This window comes from Cupressus sempervirens, chromosome 3 (genome assembly GCF_028749045.1).
Source record: "Cupressus sempervirens isolate cs-2001-9-10 chromosome 3, ASM2874904v1, whole genome shotgun sequence".
NCBI lineage: Eukaryota > Viridiplantae > Streptophyta > Pinopsida > Cupressales > Cupressaceae > Cupressus > Cupressus sempervirens.
Window position 1 is genome coordinate 131104218 of NC_143120.1, and position 16227 is coordinate 131120444.

The 16227-nt window shown below is 35.3% G+C and overlaps 1 protein-coding gene across 2 annotated transcripts in view; it reads right to left on the minus strand.

Annotated features, from left to right (window-relative positions):
• Positions 1-16227, minus strand: part of LOC149565109 (alpha-glucan water dikinase, chloroplastic-like) — a 180777-nt gene that overhangs the window by 116937 nt on the left and 47613 nt on the right. For both annotated transcript variants that reach the window (XM_089818652.1, XM_089818653.1), the window contains exons 6-10: positions 11732-12064; positions 11532-11642; positions 11252-11350; positions 10871-11005; positions 10501-10589 (exon numbers count right to left, since the gene is read on the minus strand). In XM_089818652.1, coding sequence (XP_089674778.1) covers positions 10501-10589; positions 10871-11005; positions 11252-11350; positions 11532-11642; positions 11732-12064 — 767 coding nt within the window. The remainder of the gene's footprint in view (positions 1-10500; positions 10590-10870; positions 11006-11251; positions 11351-11531; positions 11643-11731; positions 12065-16227) is intronic.

The following is a 16227-nucleotide window of genomic DNA, read 5'->3' on the forward strand; positions in this document are numbered from 1 at the left end:
ATTAATGTTAGATGACGAGTGCTAAGAAGGAAATCTTGAACTAAAAAACATATTGCACAACATTAAGAATCTATCCATCTCAAAAGACCCATAATTAGAAGATTTGAACCAAAGACCCTTAGACAAAGGGAGTACAAGTGCATGTCAGAGCCTGAAAAAGTACCCGAGGTGTTGAGGATGTTGGAGATGGACGTGTCAAGGATTCATACGTGACCGAGAGTGTCAAGAAAGCACGAAAACATAATGGGTGAAATAGTCCACCAAGGTTTGACACATGTTGGTTAACAGTTTATCCTATTAGATTTTATAACCTGACTCTTTGATACCCAATGTTTGGAGAGACAAAAGGATGTTTACCAACAAATGGATCAGTGTATGTATTCTATCACTGCCCTCTGAATGATTAGGTATAGCTCCCTATGATTTGCAATGATATGCAATGAATATGTTTTTATGAGATCAAAAGTTTTGACATTATAAGCTCTTAACCTGAGAGCAGTAAAGGATAACCGAATTATTTGTACAGCTCCCTATGATTTGCAATGATATGCAATGAATATTTTTTTATGAGATCAGAAGTTTTGACATTATAAGCTCTTAACCTAAGAGCAGTAAAGGATACTCGAATTGTTTGTGGGCACAAACAATTCAGGCAAGATGGATTTGAATAACCTATCACACTCAATGGAATCACTGTAGTAGATTATCTTGATATTTCTAACCCTTACTTCTATTCTAAATGCAGATTAACCATCTAAATGCAGAGGAGGAATAAAGAAGATATGTACATGATGGCAAATGGAATTGCTTTCACTATTAGCCTTAAATGAAATGGAATCCAACCAATAACTAATAGATTCATACACATTTATCTTTCATTTCCCAATGAAACTATCTAACATGTTATGAAACTAACAAGAGAAGAAACATAACCATATATGAAGAAAGTAAATGGAATCACTATACTACAAACATCAAAGTGAAATGGAATTCATCTAATTATTCACAGAATCATACATGATTGTCTTTCAACTCTTAATGCAAAACTACTCTATGCATGGGCCACAAAGCATGACAAGCAAATAGGGTAAATGGTATTATAGACCAATTCACCATCAAGTTTGCCAACCTTTGTATTGTCAAATAAGGTTACATTTATAGTTTTCTGTCATCCCTCAATTCTGGTAGAGCAACAGTCATAAAATAGAAAGAAAATGTGAAATTATCTAATTATATGAACACGTGGTATCTTTTCCATCGATGATTATGAATCCATGGTACATCTGAAAACACCCAATGACTGTTTAGATTCATGCAATCTCAGGTATCCTATAGAAAATCATTGTTTTCTTCATATTCTATTGTTTTGCGCCAAGTTTGTATAATTCATATTCCAAAGGTCACTACAGTTTTGAATTCGGGCCGTCGATCTTGAACCAACAATCATGATTAATACCCAACCATTTCCTTTCATGACTTTCTCCACGGGTCCACCTAGGTACACATGTTGAGTCGTTATGTCGCTAAAATTATTTTCCTTGCAACTTTTTATAGCGACATAACGATGAGCGTTGATCTCCTTTTGATTTGACAGTGGCAATAAAAGACATTAACCCTTTGTTTACTTTGCGATGTGGGTCCACTTTCCAACTACACACATTGTAGCAAACAGGTGGCGCTATTTTATTGCTTGGAGAATCTGATGTTGGACTGCTTTGCTTCGTGGCACTTTGTGGAATATAATGGGCCCATTAGGACACATGTCAACTCTTTGCTCTGTTGCCATGATTAATTTTCGAAATAACTTCTTATAATGATATAGCAATAACTATGGATGTTCTTTTGATCTGACAAATATAATTTAAAGATCTTAACTCACTGATTTCCTTTGTAGCGTGGGTCCATCTGTTCCATGTGTCAAACCATCGTTATGTCGCTTTAGTTATTCTTCGTGCAACTCTTCAAAGCGACATAACAACAAGCGTGGATCTCTTTTTGATCTAACAACTAAGGAGATTCATCATTGAATACTTATAATTCCATCTTTAAAACATCATCCGTCGATTTGGTCTTCATCCGACGATCAGGATTTAATCTCTGAGCCCTTTGACTTGACAACTTTGTAATAGAGACAGTCGGATCAAATATGAGCCATCTATTTAATTTCAAAGAAATTCATACCACCTTTGACCGGGTTCTTTCACCATTTCTAAGGATTTATCTGCTTCTCCTGCATTCAATCTAATTACTCTGGTTTCCATGATGTTCCTGTGATCTGCATATCATCTTTTAGCATCGGTTCTCGTATTCTTTGCTGCCATTTACTCTGAATATGCCTATGATCTCTCCATTCTACCTATATTATGCCTTCAATGAAACACTCGATCATAGAGTTAGGGTTTCTGAACAACTTCCCTCTCATTTGGAAAATGCATAAAACTTACCCTCCCTTTCCTAATCACCTCATATGAACAAATGCATTACAGTTCTTTGAATGCCACCCCTAAGTACACAATGGGATAGATGAGAGGAGAAGTTCCTTAAGGGTAATCTAGACACAGACTCAAGACATTGACACTTGACTTGACTAAAAACCTTAAAGCAAAAAAGATATGAAATGAAACTTGGGCAACAAGACACAAGGGAACAAGAAAACAGTAAATATGGTAACTTCTTGAACAAGTTCAAATGTGGATTGGGAAAGACTATCTAAGGTCATGAGAAATGGGTCAAATGATCCTATGAAGCACTGGAAGATGTGTGAGACTATCTTAGTAGCAAGCAGTTAAGTTGACAAAAACTATTGACTGAGAGATTTTCTAGCAAGATTGGGGGGTACGACCATTGACTGGTTTAGAAAACTAGATGTGTCATCCACAGCCTCTTGGGATGCACTCAAGAGGGCACTCTAGGATGAGTTTAAACTGCTACAAGACAGTAATGAGATTGTTTTCAAATTTTGTAACACCAAACAAGGGAAGAATGAAACTGTACAAACTTAATTGTACACTCGAGGAATTGCTAGGCAAGTTGGAGAATCAACCAGGAGATGGGATGAAGAAAAGGTGGTTGATTGAGGATGGTTAATATCCTCATTGCACAATAAGATGAAAGGGTATTAGAAAGTAAAGCTGGGGTAACGACAAAACCAAAGACCTCATTCATGTTTTAAGGCTCACACATTGATCAAAGGAAGACCCAACACCCATGTTCCATTAGTTATATGGATTCTTTTTAAGCTTGGAATTAATGCTTTTAGAACAACGTTTCCTTTCTAAATCTGAACTAACACAAGCTTACATTGAAGTGTTCTTTCCATGTTACCGTGATGTGTTATTTCAAATAATTTTTTCTTTTCAACATAGAACTCTATTTATTGAATGTATATATAAAATCTTGATTACTATCCATTCAGTTCAACCGACACTCTACAAGTTGAAATGTGAATTAACTAAGTTAGAAAGTTCATTTTGTCCTTTGAAATTTGCTAAGGAACCTCTGAAAACTGCGTTAGTTGTTAACATTGGAACTTTACACCCTATTCGCTTTATTTTCAGCATTATATGATTGGATGTCCTGTGGAGCCATATTGTATTTGATTCCACCATTGATTTCCATCACTTCCTAGTGATACATTATGTGGTCTCACTCATAGTTTTAAAAATCAACGAAATATTGCCAGTATCATGATATTTACTGGCGATTTTTTGCAGAAGCAAATAAACTACGATTATATTGCTATAAATATCAGCAACGGTATTTACCTAAAAACCGCAGCGATCTTTACCTAAAATCTCATGCAAAGCCAAAAAAATCAGTCAAATATTGTTGACAAAGTCGGATGCTTTCAGGTTTTTCATTTTAATATGCTATCTCCATTTTTGTTATTTTTGTTTTGGACGAGACCTACGGTAACAAAGCATATTGACGACTAGAGTAGAAAAAGAGATATAACTATATTAAAATTCAATGAAGACCTAGGTCTTGGACAAGGTTACGAATCATAGTATAACTATATTAAATTTTCATATATTTGTTAATATAAGTAAAAATGAATTTTATTATTTACAATTTAGTAAATTAATATTTATTAATATAAAATAGTATATTATTACAGTTTGTTATTTAGTATTTACAATTTTACTGTTTTTAATTTTTAATTGATTTATAAAAATGTTAAATAGATTCAAAATTAATAATAAATATATTTTAACATATTTTTTTTGATTTGAATAGATTTATAATAACATTTCAATTGATTTATAATACATTTTATTATTTTATAGATTTATAATTGATTTTGAATAGATTTATAAAAAAATTGGTGTGTATGTGTGCATTTTTAAGAATATTTTGAGAAATTGTATATTTTCAAATGTTCGATAGAAGTGTCAATTTATTGTCGAGTTTTTGCTAATTCTGAGATTTTCCTAAATTTTGGCCCGGCCAAGAAATTACCGAAACCAAAATTTTCAACTATGGTTTCCATGGAGTGGAATCTCCCAATGTGAAGAGTAGTTGTGTACTTCTAGTCATTAAACTATATGGACACTCATTTATTGAATGTCCCATCACTTGGAAAACCTCACACAACATCATTTTAGGACAAGTACCTTTTGTGTGCCCCTCAATTTGACACTTAGTACACCTTGTTCATTAATTTCTTTATTGGTTCCTTTTTAGCCTTCAATTCTTTCCTCATTCTCATCATATCTTATCTTAGGGGTTAGGGCCTAGACTAATGTTGAGTCACAATCAATACTGTTCTTGATGCTCTTGTCATCATCTGTCTTCCTCTTTCCTTGAGAGGATCTCTTGTTTTCACTCTTGATATCCATTGTTCAATTGTACACATCGACATAAGGATTGAGGTGCAAAGGAAAAAAATAATATGATCGAAACTTCCATACATGAACATTTGATTTTTAAGAGGTTGTTAAAATCAAGTCAGCTCATGATTGTCCAATTTTATTCTATTGTCAATTCGAGCGGTGGTGATCTAGTATTTAATGTCCATCTCAATCCTTGGCCAAGGTTGATTAGAGGCACACTTGCCTATTTTGATCACAAGATGTCAATGGTGCCAGCTACATAGGCATGCTTGCCTATTGTTGAGCGGACACTCTAAAGACCGATAAGCTCGGATGGCTGGACTGTAGTGCCCCAAGCCTAACCCGGCGTAGGAAGGGCCTTTCTTGGTTAAAGATTGTGTGGGGATAATATAAGGTCCATGGTTGGGAGGTTCAGCCTAAGTCAATGCTTCTCCTCTTCTCCGAAAGCTGAGGCTTGATCAACACAGCAACAAATATTTCAATTGCATGTATGAAATCTGATTTCTTATCTAGCCCCTCTTAATTATCAGCATAGATTTCATTTCTAGTTTCTTTTCAAAAAAATATAAATGGTTTAGATTAGAATTGTGGTTTTCTTTTAAATGATTATAAATGTTGAGAATATGATTTTCAGTTCTTTTCAAATGATTATACATGAGTTGGAATACATTACTTTTAGCTATAGCCATTATCATGATAATCTTTGCTTGATGTAGAATTATGCTCTTTTCCTCTATGTGATCATTTAACGGTTACAAGTTGTAGGGCACAAATTTTTTTCCAGATTTATAGTATAGGGTAATTACTTGGGACTTAACCTTGGGAAAAAAATCATCTATTTTTAACATTGGGAAAGTTTGTATGTTACACAAGTGCTAAGTGTCAAGTGCCAAGTGCCAAGTGTTGAGAACCTAGAACCGACTGCTAACTGTTAACTCCCAAGTGGCGAGTGTCAACTAGTGACTGTAGACTATCAAGTACCAAGCATCAAGTGCTGAGTGTCAACTACTAATTGCAAATTGTTAACTGCCAAGTGTCAACTACCAAGTGCCAAGTGCCAAGTACCAAGTGTCAACTATCGACTACCAAGTGCCAAATGTCGACTACCAAGTACCAAGTGCCAAGTTGGGTGTTGAGTGCCAATGTCGAGTGCAAGTGCCAAGAGCTAATTGTCGACTGCCAACTACTACGACCAAGTGTCAAGTGTTGACTACCATGTGCCAAGTGTCAACAGCTAAGTTCCAAGTGACATACAATGTGAGCCTTATGTATGGATTGGTGTTGTAGGGTAGACATTGACCATGTTGTAGTAGTTCCATATAGGTGGAGTTGTCATCTAGACATACAAGTGAAGTATTGTGTAGTGGAAGTAAGGGTTGTATGATGAAAGTGTTATGGGAAGAAGGTATTGTACGATGAAAGTCATGCTTGTGAAGTGCCAAAACTTAAATGGAACATTACGGTGGTATTGGAGCTAGTGATCTTGCCAGCTTGTCGATGTGAGATTGAGAGTTTAGGGGTTTGGATCTTAGTATGGCTGTCAGTATTGGACAATGGTGGTTGAATGCGCTATAAAATTAGCAAAGAGCTCTATGATGGTGTCAATATTCAAATAAATAAATTGGAATCATGTTTGAGTCAGGTGAACTAGTCACTTTCAAGATTTATATAGAGGATCCTTGTTCCGATTGAGATCACCTTAAGACAAACCCGTTTATTGAGACGTGACGGAAAGGAAATCAAGCTAGCAGCTACAACATGTCTAAGTGAGATTTTGAGAACCTGAACTCCTCGTGTATTATATGATGATGAAACCCAAGACACAAATATTTCACTTGATTATTGATATCTTTCAGAGCCTTGTTGACATCAATAGTGATCCATTTTCTAGAAGATTTAGAATACTAGAGATGTGTGCAAAAAATAAAAGAAACCTTATCTTAGCTCTAGCATTGCAAGATTTGATCCATTATATGTTTCATCACTTTGTGGTTACGATAAAGCTCATCATGATAATAAGATTTTCTCCACTATGAAGAATCTTATGATTTCATGTATTGAGGGGATGGATGTAATATCCCAATCTATTATAACCACAGTATGAGCTATTCATAATCAAGAATGCATCCCTTCTATGGAGACATGTCAATTGATTAATAATATGTTCAAGTATTGTTAAGAAAAATGAAACCTCAAGTACACAAGGCTAAGGAGGTTGGTGACAGCAATAAGAGTGATGAGAAAGATGAAGAGACACATGAGAATATGCAAGAATCTTGATGTAGGAGCATTTTGGGTGTAAGGGCAATCTTGCACCACCCAAAAATATTTATGATTCGTCTTTCAATATGGGCTATCTCAGTGCAGGGTTGCTACTTCTAGAAGCTTATGACTTTTAGTAAGTTGTTCATTCAAGCTCATAATGTTCTTATTTATTCCTTAGAGGTTCATTTTAGATATATCAGCTTGTCAGAAAAGTTTCATTGCAATATCAAGCCTATTTGTGAAGAACTGAAATTTTTTTATTTTGGCAATAGGGACTTTGAACTCAATTTTGAAGGCTTTAGAGACTCCTAAAAGGGGTCAAACCTCAACTAGTTGCAGCTTGCACAAATCAATTGTTGTAGAGCAATTTGTGGCATTTCCGAAATGGGGTCATAATAGTCAATCAGAGCAACTGGCGATGAGTTATGGTCCTCGAAAGTTGTGCCACTTGAAATGGATGAAAATGAATTCCCTTCAAAATTTCTTTTGAGTTCTAAAAGTTGTAGGGGCCTACACTGATGTAATAACCTATGAATAATAATATTTCAGGGTTGGTCAGCCTCAAGGTCTAGGGTTAAAATTTCTAAAATCTTCTTGGGCAGTAGAAAATTGCCTATATAAAGAAAGCCTATAGGGTTGTCTAGGATAGTTCTTGGATGTTTATGGTGGCTCTAGCTTACAAAATATTGTAAGGAAAATGCCCATGTGGTTATGAATATTATATTTTTGATATTTGTAATTCCATACTTTTGCAAATAATAAGAAGCCCATTTTTTTTTTCTTGCAACTTGTTAGTTCTCTATTTTTGTTGTGTGTTTGTGTTATTAAGGGGAGTACCCTTAATCAAATCTGCTACTATGTTTGCAAGTAAAGAAAACCTAAGCCTACATGACAACAAGGTTGAAGAGGGTACTTGCATGGAGCCTTCCAAGCAACAATTATCAATCAACTGCATGGAGGTACAAACATTGCGAGTGACCCTTTTTGTGGGCAAGGTCTACAGTCAGTTAAGTATGGAGTTCTTCCTTTTGTAGAACATGCAATAGGCATGATCTTTGATTTTAAAAAAGAGTGGCATCTATATGGGAAGAACAAGTTGCAATTGAGTTTTGCGATCCCAAACCATCATTTTTAGGAAGTGATTGAATGGCCTAATCACATAAAAACTTTGAGTCCAAGCGTCCTTGTGCCTGATGATTGGCTTTGTTGGGATACTGACGGCTTCGAGCATGGCAACATTTATAGCATAGTGAAGCAGTGGAAGCTTGATGGTCTTCTCACTTACTTCCAAGTATATGCACGTGATCATGTTACAACAAGAAGATTTCAATGGATACAGCAATGGGCATATGTACTTAGTTTGGGACCTTGAAGCTTTGCACTGGGCAAGCTATTTGATGACTGATTACTTGAAAGAAAGAAATCTTTAGGCAACGAGGATTTGTAATGTTCCCAAATTTTCAGTAAAGTGACCTAATTAAATTAATTAAGTGGTCTCAAAATTTAAATAATATTATAAAGGACATTTAATCAATCAATAAAGGGGGACCCAAGGAATAAAAGAATAAATAAAATATGTCAGCTATTTTGTAGTCCTTCGGGAAACTTCCTAGAGCTCTTTATAAGACCATGTTTGGCATTGTAGGAAGTCATGGTGAATTTGATGTTTTCTTTGTATTCGTGAATTCTAGCTAGAGTTTTGTACTGTTGCAATTTCAGTGGTGCAAGATCCTCCCTATTTTGTAATCACAATTTTAGTGGATAGCAACCACCTTAGTCTATCGTTGGAGATATCATTTCTGATATTTCACTTTGTACTTCATTGTCAAATTGATGAAATCAAAGATATTATTTGAATACAATTACTTTGGTGGCAATGATTTATTTATTCTTGAGTTAATCCATTGCTCCACATAATATTATTGGCTATACTATTTTGTGCTACTACTCTGATGAAGATTAAATCACCACATTGCAAAGTTCGTCACATCCGAGTGTGTCGAAAGGGGCCAAGCACCAAGCACCAAAGACCAAGTGCTAAGCACCAAGCATGGAGTGTCAAGTGCCCACTATCATGTGTCAACTGCCAAGTGCTAAGCGCGGAGTGCTAGAGACAAGTGTTGACTTCAACTACCAACTGCCAAGAACATGTGCCAAGTGTCAAGTACCAAATGCTTACTACCAAGTGCCACGTTTTGACTGTCGACTACCAAGTGCCAAGAACCGAGTGACAGGCACCGAGTGTTGAGTGTCAAGTGCCTAAGTGCCGAGTGTCAAGTGCCAAGCACCAAGTACTGACTACCGACTGTTGACAACCAAGTGCCAAGTGTCGATTTCCATGTATCGAACACTGAGTGCAGAGTGCAAGTGCCGAGTGCGAATTGTCCAACGTCAACTGCCAAGCAACATAAATGTGAGTTGTACGTGTAGAGTGGTGTCATAAAAGTAGAAGTTGACCGTGCAGTGGTAGTTTTGTATGTGTGGAGTTGTCTTTTGGTTGTACAGTTGGAGTAGCATACAATGGAAGTAAAGGGTTGTACGATGAAAGTGCTGTGAGGTGAAAGGTGTTATATGGTGGAAGTCATTCTTGTGAAGTGGCAAAATGGAAACGGAACATTACATGTTACTTTTTGTGATGCACTGAAAGGTGCAAATCAAAATGGGAACATTGCGGAGATCAGCTATTAAGTTAAAATATAGTGATAAATGTTTCACAAAACACCTAGTTATTTACAAAACCAGGGTCAACCTTGAAATATTACATTTTTCTTTGTTTTGTAGAAAAGAACACCGCGTAACTTTTGGGCATTAGAAGAAGCTCAATAGTTCCAGGAGTCTTCAGATTGTCCTATAACCATATTAGCATTTTGGACCCAAGGAATGATCTCATAAAGCAGCAAAAATGGGCTTGATCTCTAAATCTTTTCACGGAAAACAAGATTTTGAGTTCGGGGTCTAATTTAAAATAACATCCATTTTGATTTTTGAAGATATGATGAGCTTGGATATAATTCTCAGCACAGGGTATTCTATGAAACCTTGCATGTCCTTTTTATAGATTTGGGAGCTACTTGAGCAATGGCTGATCCAAAATTCAGGACTTGGATTATAAGAGGAGGACATAGTTTCCTTCAGGGCTAAAAGAAAGACCTACCAGCCCTTGAGCAATTTGGAAGGGGTGTCAAGGGCACTAATGATAGCCTAGAGGGGTTGCAAGAAGCATGGAGATAGTAGACTCAAGAAATGAAGAAGAGAAGACTGTTTTAAAATCCTTAGTGTGCGGAATCATTTAATTAATAAGATTTTATGGAAAACTTTATTATTCAAAAGATAAAAAGGTATACCCTAATTCCAATAATATTATTATGTCTCATAAGTGTATTTTAGGGAAATTTATACTGACCTATGCATTAGTGATCGCTCAGCATCCTTCTCCTTTTCAGCTATTGAATCTAGCAACCATTTGGTTGTACCTTTTCCATCACCTATGCTCTATTCAACAGTCCAATTGTAAATACAAATTATATAAACTGATAAAGAAATGTGCTAGATTTAGCATTGGCGATAAAACAAATAAATTTTACTTGATTGAAAGATTTAAAGGGATAATTCCACAGGCTAAATAACATTTTAATTTCCACTTCTGCAGTTTATATTTCCTATTGTATTTTAGATAACATCTGTATAAGATTAAATCTGTACTGAAAGAATTAACAAAATATAATTGTGTAGCAAATTATATAGGCATTAAGCTCTCATAAGTAGAAAATAACCTTTGTCTGTTTTCTATCTGCAGCTTTGAGGCTTATGTAGAAGTCTGAACCATTATTTTTGATCCACTGACCATTGGATCGAAGAACAAACGATATTCCAATAAATTCACTCTTCTCAAGTTTGAGTTCCAGGAACTATTTAAGCAATAAACAAAGATCAACTGAGTGAATCAATAGTAAGTATGAAGCATCAACTTTGAGATGATTTAAATGTGTAATTTGACGAAACTCTAACAGCCAATTACAACTATACAAGGCATGCTGACCAGGAAGTTTATCTAGTGAAAACCTAACAGAATAATCATTGCCATTCTGCGCTAAATTTTTAAAATAAATGCTTATAGGACAGGATGCTAGAATAGTTTTTTATTATCATGATACCTGAAAAGATGCATTTCCAGCATATGATCTTTCAAATGGTGTCTCACAGGCTCCGTCCACCATGCTTGACCCTTTTGGTCTAAAATTTGGTGAAGGTACCTACATCATAATTGCAATTTCTGTCTAATATAGCTCAAGGAAAACCTATGCATTCAAGTGCTCAATGAGCATATTGAGCAGAAATAATAAGCCTGCAAATCCAACTATAAGGTTCTTTTGCTAGACATCTATGGTGGTGACAACAGATAATCTACTTCAATGGACATAATAGAACACATACCAGCCATTCCTGAGCTGAATTCTTTGATAATCCCCAATGAAGTATGATAGGCTCTCTGCTATCTGTTACAAACCTTGCGCAATTCGCATCCCCATTATTGATTATATTTACCTGTTTCACAAGGAAAAAGGATTGTGAAAAGGACAACTTACAAAGATAGTTACAGAAAATCAATACTTAATGTGGATACTAAGTCTGACCAGTAGCTGCGTATCCCCAAGTTTGAAGGTTATTTTTTGAAGAATAGTTCTACCATCAAGCCCTTCCATGGCATATCCATCCAAATGTGATACATTTTCCTTTCTTGACATTGCACAAATCTTGGATTCAGTTGCTTTATCAGAATACTTATTCAGTAAGTAGGATGTGTCCCTCTTCTTTCGGGGAATGTGCTGGAAGGTCTGCATCTTCTCTTGTCTACTAACTGCTTTCATTTGAGTGCCTCCTAACTGCAACTTCTTGTGAATGTCGGCAACAGAAATGCCTTTTGCTAATTCTGATTGTATTGCTTTTCGAGCTTCTTCATATTCTTGCTGACATTACAAAGCAACAGTCAATGAATATAGATTAAAGCAAACAGATTTCCACAATCCATGAATATTGAAATGATTTCTGGGGAAGATTGTGTGAGAGTTTTTTCATCATAGATTAGTTTCTTCCTAGCGGTATCAATAACAATGCATTGCAGCGAAGAACAAGCAGAACCAAACATAGGCACAGAAAACTTTTAGAAACAACTTGGACTAAGTTATTTGGCATCAAGGACTATTAAAGTTATATCAACCGTGCAACAGAGCAACAGGAAAATGGAGATTATTCTTGATATACTTAATGTTTACTTGCTAAAGGGTCAGTTACACGTTGAAGCTATGTTAACTAAATTCACAAGGTGGATCTAGAGGAATAAAAGCAGATAAGGCATACCAAAGCAACTCCACTGAAGTGTTGCTTCCTATAAAGAGGTAATAACAGAGGGGAAGGTAAAGAAGAGATTAAGTCCATGATTTCCCCCAAAAAGTTGATGTGTCACAAAATCACAAAAATGGCCTCTTTAGGCTTATGAAGAGTTTAGACAGAATAGTGGAATCAAGAACTCAGGCAGCAATTCTAAAAACCTTGGAGAGATAGCCAAAAGACATTACAAAAAATAAAAATGAATTAGGTCATTTAGAACTTAAAAGACAAAGGGCTTGGAGCCCCTAGACAAAAATTTGCCATTCCAAAAACAGAAAATCATTAGTTTTGAAAAAGATGGTGTACTCAATACTCCTGTGAAGACACTTGTGTGAAATTGTGAATAGAGGTTACACTATTCTGACAAAACTTATTATTTTAAATAGAAGTGAATGTAAATATTAGAAACATGTAAATTAATAAATTTTGAAAACAGCTACCACTTCCACCTCCATGCAAGTCTAAATTGGCACTTCACATAAAACTCATAATTGCACAAGCAAAGTCTAGAAAGCAACAAGGATTCGATAAGTTCAAGAAAGTAAGTAATGAAATTGCCACCAGCCAGAGAGGAATAGAATTGCATTTATTAGTCATTTCTCTTGCACAACACAATAGGAATCTCCCCCCTATAAATACTGTTCATGCTTGGAAGAGTCATTCCACACTCTACAACCAAAGAATCCAAGAGTATTGATAAGGAGAATTCAACCTGAATGCATAAGAGGGAAAAGTGTGGGCATATACCTCTAACGAAGTCAACCTATCAAAGAAATACTCATAAGTAGTAATCAGGAATCACATGTTGATTCAGGGCACTTATTTTTTTGGATAGACTTGACAATCCATTGGAGGGTTGTCCTTTGTGCAATTTGTTTGTATGACACTCACAAATAGAGTTTGGCATTCATTCTACCTAGCACAACTTTTTTTAATATTTACTGCGGACTTTGCATGGTCTACACCCCATCACACATAGTGGGGTGAAGAGTTGGACCATGACAAGATACAATGGGGTTAATTTGTGGCCAAGAAAAAAATTGGACAGATTTTGGGTCATCACAAGTCATTTGTCAGGACATGGATTACATTCAGTTATCGTACTATTGCTTACCAAGTTCCCACAATGATGTCCCTATAAACACTCACGCATGGATTGGGGCTAAGAACATAGGATAAATATCTTATTCAATTGTGAAAGTTGAGTTAATAGAATGAGTTGCTTTTGCAAGGTTTTTCCCAGAAGGATTTCCAAGGTAAATAATCATGTTACATCATAAATATATTGCATTTAAGATTCTAGTACCATTGCTTCACCTACTTAGGTTTATAGGCAGTATTTCTCTTAATTTGATATCAAAGCTATGGATTAACTAGTGCTTTGAGAAGCTCAAGTACATTGGCTGTGTGATAAATATCTTCTTGAATAGGAGGGTACGTGAGTCCTATGCAAGAATGAAAAATATTGAGAACTTCAAGGATGGAAATTAAAAAAATTAATAGCCAAACATTTGAGTTATAGAACTTAAGATGGAAGATCTTCTTGTGCATAGAGTTAATGGGTTATTATATCCAAAAAGGATCCCTCAAGTATGCTAGTGAAAAGACTAGACAGAGAATTATAGAATGTGAGTAGCTCAATCTGATTAAGCCTTTCAAATATGTATTGTTGATCATTTTAGAAAAAGCACAAGGCCTTTGTATCACACAAAATTCTCTGAAAGCTGTGTCCTTTTAAAATGACTGATGGCAACTTTTTGATAGAGCATTTGAATGCTTTCACCATTGTAGTGAGTTAACCTGAATTGGCATTAACACTGATGAGAAGATAAATGTATCTCCCTTATGTTCTTGGCCAAATTCATGGGATGATATTTTTATGGTCATTTGTAGCAAGTCATCTAAGTTAAAGCTTGAGGAGTTGCAACCATGTTATTATAAGAAACCAGGTGAAAATTGTTGGAGGATATAACAAAGGATGCATTTTTTGTGCGAGGACATTCCCAAGAGAATGCTAACAACAAGGGGGTAACCAATTAAATTCTAGAGGAAAATCTAAATCTCCTAGAAGAATTACCTAAGGTTTGGAGCATGTCACTAAATAAATAGGAGCCACAAAACCTTGAAACTTTCGATAAAATCCATACTCAATTAACATATTTCATTGAGAAAAAATGACTAATGCAAATCTATTGCTTTCTTTCTTAAATTGGGAATTTGACCACCAAGAGTTCTAAATTACTTTGAGGACTTCAACCACCATGATATTTAACATCAGCAACATAATTCTCCAAATTTACAAACCCTCCCACAACAAAGGTAGTTTTTCTATCCACTACATTTTGGAAAAAATATCCCTTTGCAATATATCCATTACCAACCTTAGAATAATCAATTGCATATTAGTGTAAATCAACTTTGGGAAGACCATTTTTAGTGTATTATATTTTAATAAAATCAAACATGAAAATAACTTATATGACTTATGTATGACATCCTAAGAAAAACTAATCTTGGAAAGTGATTTAGAAGAAGAAAAAAAAGCCCTTAGTATGAGTATTAAATAATCTAAAAAACCAGTATTAGTACTTCAATTAGTATAAAATAAGCATTCATATTTATAATATTAATACTGAATATGAATAAACAATGTCAAACAAATAATCTTGATAAAAGTGTTAGCATTGGCATGTTCTAATGATTAAGTTGTGGTGTTGTTCATGTCAACAAGCTTCAAATGATGTTGGGTGCTATTGTTGAATGTTAGAATCAAATGGGGATGAGGTTCCTCATTTGGGGCCTCACTATTTCATAGGTCAAACTGGTTACCACTCTTAAAAAATATCTCAATGAAAGTGTATAGAAATCATATATTACACATTGAATGAAACTTGAGATCTGCAAGCTAAATGAACATGGTGACTGCCTTAACAGATGAATATTTGAAATTTCCTACATTTTAAAATTTCGCTTACTTTTTTATTTCTCATCCCCTTAAAAAGGCCTCCATCATCCCCTTAAGAAACGCCTGCCATTCCCTGCCTTCCTGAAAACACATTCCCCATTTCCAGCTGTCTCCATCCTAGAAACAAGGTGGAACATAGAAGATAAACAATACCCAAAGAGAGATGGTTGCGGAGAATAAATGAATGACTAACAAAGGGTCATTCGAATGGAGAACTGACCAATGTGTGTGAACTTTAATTGATGGTGACAATGATTATTATATTACCAATAGTTGCATCAATATAGTGGGAAATTTAACCAACTGCTCCATGAGGATAGTGATAAGGCTTAGCCAACAAAGTTATGTATCGAGGCATTAAAAAGATAGATTCCCTTTGATGGCAGTGTTGCTGGTGACAATGATGGTGATTATATATGGCCAACAGTTCCATGACACTATTGGCAAGGTTTTAACTAAACAGTCACGTGATGAATGGTAGCATGCTGAATTTAAAGTTCAGTAAGGAATGATGGAAAAATTGAATGCAAATACATTAAGAATGAAAATAATGAAATATATTTTAAGTGGTTAATTGATTTTTTCACATTACTCTTTTATTTTACAGCTAGATGGAGATGGACTTGTTTCAACTCCTGAATTAATGATGCTTTAAGATGATGAAAATCAAATGAAACCATCCACCAGGTGCAGTTTAATGGTCTCACTTGTACCATGACAGTTGTGTTTCAATTGCTGGCTTGTTTAAAGATTGAGTGCAGGAGTTTAACTTGTAGC